The following is an 8,267-nucleotide window of genomic DNA, read 5'->3' as shown; positions in this document are numbered from 1 at the left end:
GGCCACAATTTATAATTTTTGTTCAAAACTGAAAAATTGAAATTTCGTTTCGATGATTTTTTATTAAATAAAAACGACTAAATATTTAAAAAATATATGTTATTTTATTTTAATTATCTCTTTATTTTGTATAATAAATATTTCATAGATCAGTAGTAATTTTCCTTATTTTCATACTTTTTTTTGCGTTCCGCTAAATCTGCCGGTGTGTGTAGGTCTAGTTTCATCTATTTTCATATGTACACTTTAACGTGACTCACACTGTATTATAAACTGACAGAGTTCACAATTTCACGTTGACAGATATATTACGCAGATCAGTCTTTTATAAATAACTAGCTGACCCGGCGAACTTTGTTCCGCCTTAATGGCAATAAATAATCAGACTTTTTTTTAATTTCGAACGGGATAAAAAGTATCCTATGTCCTTCTCCTGGCTCTAAACTACCTCCCTGACAATTTTCAGCTAAATCGGTTCAGCCGTTCTTGAGTTATAAGCGAAGTAACTAACACGACTTTCTTTTATATATATAGAGTATACCTACTTTCCCATTTGTTATAAAAGGTATCACGTCTATGCATCAGCTTTTCATTATTGGCATCTAAAAAAATCGGAATGGATATTATTGGGTCTAGAACAGCAATGCTAGAGCTGGTCTCTTTCCTTAGCATAACTAAGACCATAAACTGACCAAATAGTAATTTATGAATCAAGCTCTACAGTGATAAAACTTAGCTTATGAATACAATGACTTATGCCCGTTTTCCGCCGCGAAACCATGACAACGAAAGAATTTCAATACATCTCTGCGTTTACTTGGCCTCGTTGCTAATGTGGTGATGTGATTTCAGATAATTATATTGAAATCATTTCGCTGTCATGGTTTCGCGGTCGGAGATGTGCTACAGGCGTTAATCTCTTATTTTTAAGTGACCCCTATGGTAACAAATAACATGCATTTTGTTTTCATAGGGATCACTTAAAAATTAGGGATTGATGGTGAAAACGGGCATTAACCTCTTAAGTTACCTCAATATTTCCAGTGCGATTAGGCTCGTCAGTCTGTTTCCCGATCTTCAAAATGAAGACATCTTTGTCTGGATGCAGGACCTTTTGAGCCTGGACTCCCTTGGGAGCGTCGTTTGGAGTGACGTTGCAGACGTTACATAGCGTCTCGTGAGCTTCATTCTTGCTGTAGGTCAGCTCTGAGTTCAGAGCAGTTCTGTTGGTGAGGGCCTCGCAAATGTCGTCGGGGATCTGGGAAAATTGATATTTTATTTAGTTACCAGGCCGCTACCAACCGGGCAACATGGAAAGAATTGGGGGAGGCCTGTGTTCAGCAGTGGACGTCCTATGGCTGAGATGATGATGATGATGATGATGATGATGATTTAGTTTCAAGTTATAATTTGCAGAAGACTGATGATTGGGTATAATGACTTATACCTGTGAAAAATCCAAGATTGATATTCCTAACACGTTGACTGCCAAAGTAAATTTACTAATTCTAATTCAATTGATGTGTAATGGCTTGAAATGAATAGTTATTGTTAAAAAATATTTTTTTACTATTTATATTGACATATTATACCCATAAAAAAACTGTCAGCTACCCGTGCCTGACGCGGCCCGAATGGTATAAATTTCAGTCACAGCGCCATGTCAAGCATTTTGTCAGGCACAACAAAATCACGTTTCTGCGTTTTGGCGGTAACTACCGTGTCGCATCGCTTTCCTCGCTTTAGCCCTCGTGAATACTATCGCTCTGTCCGGTTGCTGTCGGTCAACTGTCAAATGGCAATGCCAGATTTTGTATGGAAGGTGGCGTCTTTTTTTTTTCGCGCGGCCATCTACCAAACTTTGTTTTTTGATTACAAAATAGTGTAATAAACCAAACTTACTATAGCATGTATACCTCTAAACTCAGTCTGAACTGAGTTACGAGCATTAGAAGTTTAATGATTTTCATACTAGATTTGCTTTTTGCGCGCAAGTTTTGTAAGAAATTGCAACAAAATATTGCGCTATTTTTTTATTGCGCTGATTCTGCTGCATACTGATGTCTGGAGCCTTTAATGGATGGTATTGTTTGTTTACACATACAATGTCATTATTTTGTTGCAATTTCTTACAAAACTTGCGCGCAAACAGCAAATCTAGTATGAAAATCATCAAACTTCTGATGCTCGTAACTCAGTTCAGACTGAGTTTAGAGGTATACATGTCATAGTAAGTTTGGTTTATTACACTATTTTGTAATCAAAAAACAAGGTTTAATCGATGGCCGCGCGAAAAAAAAAAGACGCCAATTTCCGGCATTGTCTTTTCGGTCGTGTAAAGTCGAGAAAGACAGCAAGTTATAACTTACTCTCTTCAAAGCCCTAATCAGCCTAATTTTTGTCTGTAATGTTTCAATTTTTTACAAAAATAATAATTTTAATAATTATGCTCAATAATTTATTCCGAAATATATCGTAAACTTGTGATTTTATTAAGAATTTCAAATATTTGTCGTGTTTGTACTAAAATTTTCATTCAAACCTGTGTTAATTTTTATTTAGGTACAAGAGTTGCAGGCCATGCTGAACATACTTTGTTGGGGGCCACGTCAGTCATTTAAAATAGGAAGTAACGCATTAAACGTAGCAGGCGGCCTACTGCGGTCGTTTGATTTAGATGCTTCAGTGTCAGGCTCCAGTGACTGACATGGCCTGAATAGGTTGCATGTTTGTCAGTCACCGGTGACTGTCATGGCAGCCTACGTGCTAATCTAATAACTTGGTAAAATTTTAATGTAAAGTTAAAAATAAACAATGGAGCTCGCTAACGAGAAATATTGAATGATGAATAATGACTTGACTGGTGACATAATTTGATGCAACACATATCAAACAAGTCACTATTTAGGCCAGTAGAATTAGATTTTAAATCGGAAATAATTCCTACAAAAGATTTTATTGCTTTAATGGCTTCATTGGTTGCCCATTAAGACTCTCCCAGGTTTTCGACTTCGACGGAGTTGTGCAGCTCGTAAGCCTTGATAGGGTTAAACTGGTTGAGGCGCTCCTTTTAAAGACTTGGAAGCCTGCGGGTAACGAGCCATTGGACGTGGAGAGGGTCATTAATTATACACATATTTTCTACTTTGCCGAACATTTGCACGAGAACGATTTGTCCAAAACATATGAATTTGGTCTTATTTAATGCAGGATTAAATGCCTTTCAACCGTCAGGAAGACCACTTTTCGATAGGGTGAGTCCTTTACGCGGTATAACCGGAAAACCGAAAAGGGGCCCCCACCACTTAAGCACAACTCCGTCGAAGTCGAAAACCTAGGAGAGTGTTAATGGGCAACCAATGAAGCCATTAAAGCAATAAAATCTTTTGTAGGAATTATTTCCGATTTAATTCATTTTTGTGTTTAATTCTACTGGACTATTTATGTCACAAGGACACCATTGCTACGAGCAATGTCTTTTGTTTTTGGGCATATTGCTGCGACACTGGCCCCGCCTCCTTTTCACATCTCCCTTTAGTTTCTGTGATCTGTGGGTGCTTCAGTGGGTGCTACATAAGCTCTCAGCTTTGGAATTCTTGTACCTGTAAGTGCAGCTGGTTTGCCGGGCCACCATCTTCCTCGCCGGGCAGCCCGCATGTCTCAGAGCACACTGAAGCTCCATCGTCGCAGGTGCACTGCTGCTGCAGCTTCAGCTGGGAAGGCGTCAGTTTTGGAGGCTTGGAAGTGCTCTTTGGAACCCTTATCTTCACCTGAAAAACATTGCCTTGGTAGTCCAGTCGCGTGCGCCGCCATATTGGAAAAACTGCGCCTAGTAGCATATTTTGTTTAATATCTTCTTTCCTATTCATATAATGATATAAATAATTTTACAAAAATAAACTACAGAAAATTTTTACTTCTATACTAGTCTATACTAATATTATAAATGCGAAAGTAACTCTCTCTGTCTGTCTGTCTTGCTTTCACGCCTAAACCACTGAACCGATTTTGATGAAATTTGGAATAGAGATAGTGTGAGTCCCGGGAAAAGACATAGAATAGATTTTATCCTGTTTTTTGAAACAGGGACGCGAGCGATATGTAAACACAATTTATAAACAACTAGCGGCCGCCCNATGCTCGTAACTCAGTTCAGACTGAGTTTAGAGGTATACATGTCATAGTAAGTTTGGTTTATTACACTATTTTGTAATCAAAAAACAAGGTTTAATCGATGGCCGCGCGAAAAAAAAAAGACGCCAATTTCCGGCATTGTCTTTTCGGTCGTGTAAAGTCGAGAAAGACAGCAAGTTATAACTTACTCTCTTCAAAGCCCTAATCAGCCTAATTTTTGTCTGTAATGTTTCAATTTTTTACAAAAATAATAATTTTAATAATTATGCTCAATAATTTATTCCGAAATATATCGTAAACTTGTGATTTTATTAAGAATTTCAAATATTTGTCGTGTTTGTACTAAAATTTTCATTCAAACCTGTGTTAATTTTTATTTAGGTACAAGAGTTGCAGGCCATGCTGAACATACTTTGTTGGGGGCCACGTCAGTCATTTAAAATAGGAAGTAACGCATTAAACGTAGCNGCATCGGTATCGATCACTAATCACCCCCTGATAGTTATTTTGAAAATATATTTCATGTACAGAATTGACCTCTCTACAGATTTATTATAAGTATAGATAACAACACAAAACGAAAAGGAAAAAAAATCGGTGGGCCACTGCGCCATTAAGCGGGACTCCTGCTCAGCATTTATCTTGACAAGAAGTTGGTCTTAGGAGCACTAATTCTATCGGATCTGTTCGCTTATTACTTACAATGATGACCAAATTGGATGCCTAATAATGAATTTACCTTAGAATTTACGGATAAGTTTTTTAGAACCCAAATAAATTAAACGTTTTTACCTCGTTGCCATTGAATATCGCGCCGATTTCTTCATAAGGTTTGCGTGGTTTCTTTTGTTTTTCGTCTTCCTTACCTTTCACCATTATGTAACACAATTTATGAACCCGAAAATACAATCGAAAATTTTAACCCAAATTTTTTAGTGAAGCGTCATGAAATTATAGATGACATTTCGTGAGCCCATAAAGTAACTTGTAAGAAATTTGGAGGAAGGAAAGAAGTTTGGACAATATCATAGAGAAAAGAAAATAACACCCTTCGTGCAAAATGGAATAAGGCCCGGTTCCCACCAAGGCGGAGCCTTGCATTAAATTTAATTTTAAATCTATATACAGGGTGTTTCTTNTATATAAAAGAAAGTCGTGTTAGTTACTTCGCTTATAACTCAAGAACGGCTGAACCGATTTAGCTGAAAATTGTCAGGGAGGTAGTTTAGAGCCAGGAGAAGGACATAGGATACTTTTTATCCTGTTCGAAATTAAAAAAAAGTCTGCTTATTTATTGCCATTAAGGCGGAACAAAGTTCGCCGGGTCAGCTAGTTTTCTATAGAGTTTGACAGCGGCGCGGTGGCGGAGCTGTGCCGTGGCTGTGCGGAGTGTAGACAAGGAGTGGGAATAATTAAATCTGATTGGTTTTGAACACACTTATCTGCTCCGTTTTGGTGAAAACCGGGCTTAAGTAGTCGCTGGCAACAAATTGATTCATTTTTTACCATTATTTATGAGCGTCTACCTGCTTTGGTACTTAGGTTAAAACTTCATACATAGAAAAACCAATGACTCTTTCGCAGGAGCCGAGAGACGAGGGAGAAGCGCTTATGTAGGTACTTATGATAATAAGTGGGTAGTGACAATTATCTTTTAAATCCATCACCAAGCCTATAACCACTTTAACTGCCCTCATCTCCTCCCCAATTCAGTGTCTCTGATAGTCCTCTTGATTTCACCAGGCCTAACTTCAAGACCGTTAATTTTCGTTGTTAGATTAAAAATGAAACAAAAGCTGGTGTTAATTTATATTCATATGTTACTATACATCGGAATCACTTCATTTCGGCCTAGAGGTTTTAGGTTATTCTTAACATTAGTAGAGCATTTCACTTTCTCTTCTTTTTGGGTTTCATGCAGCAGCATGGTGGGGGTTCAGGGTCGCACTGTGTCTCTCTGGTGTCAATGCGACACATAGGTTTTTTCTCTGGTCCCTTAGGTGTAACTAGCTCAAGCTCCATTTTACAACGACGATCACCCGTTGGTCCCACTTTGGCAACCTAAAAATTCGAAGTTAACAGAGTTGGATGACAAAACGTTGAACTAGACTATGTATTTATGAAACACTAGCTTTTGCCCGCGTGAAATTTCGTTTGCCAAAGATCGTCATAAATTATAGCCTATATGTTATTCTGGATTATAAACAGTAATACTGTAAAGTTTCATCAAAATCCGTTCTGTAGTTTTTGCGTGAAAGAGTAACAAACATCCAGACATCCAGATATCCAAACTTTCGCATTTATAATATTAGTAGGATATTGGTTGCGACCAATCTAAATAAGAGGTGGGATAAAATGTAAAACATGTAGGTATTAGGAATTCACAGCATCTGACTAATCATGAGTCAACAAAAGAAGAGAGTCCGATGTCCTGATAACACTTGCGTAGTACCTACTCGATAAGTACCTAGTTTAACACTGTAAATATGAAAAGGAGTAAGTATAGTAGAGAATATGGGTTACCTTTAGAACAAACACGTCCTTCCGAGGGTGCAATATGGACTGAGCTGCTCCCGGCCCCGGGACATTCGTAGGGACCATGTTGCAGAGCCACGGACATGGCCCCTTGTTTTCCTTCTTCGGTTTCCCTTGTACTTGAACCCCTTTAGCGCTTTTTAGAGACATTGTTATTGATTTTGAGAGAAGACTAGAATTTTGAATGACTCGCCGCTTGTGCAAGATGACAATGTGATTAATGTGACAGATCCTGACAGGTCATTGTTTTTTAACAAATTAAAAAAGAGGAATGAAATGGGAAATGGCGGCAAAGGAGTAACTATCGTTTATTACAATTTCGTTTTCAATCCAGAGAACACCAGCTAGTCCCGTCCTAGAGCCAGCTAGAGAGCTACCCTAGACTTTCGTATCTTTATCACAAAGTCCCTGTTTCCCTTAGTTAGTAGGTAAGGGACTTACCTGTAGCATTTGCCTCTATTTTTTTAAAATTCAACCACAGTAACATTTAGAGTAGGCGCACACCGTTGATTTTTAGTTGGCCGATAGTTGTGCCCGATTTTCAACCGACTTCAAAAAAAGGAGGAGGTTCTCAATTCGACCCGTATGTTTTAAAATGTATGAAGAATCGGCCAAATCGAATCGGCGTAGTGTGCGCACTCCCATACATGTCCATACTGATCAACTGCCCGACTAAACTATCGGCCAACTAAAAATCAACGGTGTGCGCCTACTCTTAATTTTTAACCGACTTCAAAAAAGGAGGAGGTTATATGTTCGACTGTATGTATGTTTTTTTTTTCTATGTATGTTCACCGATTACTCCGTCAATTGTGGACCGATTTTCAAAATTCTTTTTTTGTTCGATAGGGTACACTTCTGAGGTGGTCCCATTGTCACCAAGTCAGGATCTGATGATGGGATCCTAGAGAAATCGACTGCAACCCTCAGATTTTATAGGCACGTATATCGTTTATCAAACATTTACTTAAGTTATTCAAGTATTTGCTTCTGGAAATCATCATCTCAAATTGATGAGCTGATGATAGAAAGTAAAACTCCTTAATGCATAGGAGTTGGAGGATAATTCTTTTAATTTTATAGATAAGTATAGTTTCTTAAGTTATTCAAGTGTTTGCATCAGATAGCCATCATCTCATCACGATGAACTGGTCATGGTACCTACCATGACCAGTTCATCGTGATGAGATACAACTAATAAGCGTTAAGGAGTTGTACCTACAACTCCTTAACGCTTAGGAGTTGGAAGATAATTCTTTAAATATTATAGGTACAAATAGCCCAACAGTTGTATTCTTTCAAGTTTTTAAGGTGGGCTGACGGTTTAAGGTCATTTTAGGTTGCCGATATGGTAACCTGTATTTTGTAGAGAATATTATTTTACACTTGACATGAAGAATATACTGCCTACCTTTATTGGTAACACCAAGGTAATAATTAGTTAACTAAAAAGCAAGAAATAAGTTAATTTTTATAATAAAAAAATATAACCGACTCCAAAAAACATACACTTAAAAGTAGAAAAATAATTACTAATTACTTATTTATTATTAGGACGAATTAATATTTATGTATACCATGATTGATACTTTTGGAGT

At 37.6% G+C, this 8,267-nt stretch overlaps 2 protein-coding genes across 2 annotated transcripts; both read right to left on the bottom strand.

The window, feature by feature from the left end:
* Positions 1 to 1,030: 1,030 nt before the first annotated feature.
* On the bottom strand, positions 1,031 to 5,080 carry LOC114356397 (uncharacterized; the record flags this gene model as incomplete). Its single annotated transcript, XM_028309551.1, has 3 exons — positions 4,927 to 5,080; positions 3,603 to 3,770; positions 1,031 to 1,258 (listed from the first exon to the last, which is right to left on the bottom strand). Coding segments are annotated over exons 1-3 (480 nt in total), but the record flags the coding sequence as incomplete, so codon positions are not given.
* Positions 5,081 to 5,935: 855 nt separating this feature from the next.
* Positions 5,936 to 6,908, bottom strand: LOC114356408 (uncharacterized). Its single transcript, XM_028309567.1, has 2 exons — positions 6,658 to 6,908; positions 5,936 to 6,195 (listed from the first exon to the last, which is right to left on the bottom strand). Exons 1-2 carry the CDS (start codon positions 6,817 to 6,819, stop codon positions 6,025 to 6,027), a joined length of 333 nt encoding a protein of 110 aa, XP_028165368.1. The 5' UTR covers positions 6,820 to 6,908; the 3' UTR covers positions 5,936 to 6,024.
* Positions 6,909 to 8,267: the final 1,359 nt, after the last annotated feature.

The sequence above is a fragment of the Ostrinia furnacalis genome, unplaced genomic scaffold (genome assembly GCF_004193835.3).
Source record: "Ostrinia furnacalis isolate ACB-3 unplaced genomic scaffold, ASM419383v2 OfSCF2803, whole genome shotgun sequence".
Classification (NCBI taxonomy): Eukaryota; Metazoa; Arthropoda; class Insecta; order Lepidoptera; family Crambidae; genus Ostrinia; species Ostrinia furnacalis.
Note: the sequence above shows the minus strand (reverse complement) of the source record. Positions and strands in the feature narration are given on the sequence as shown.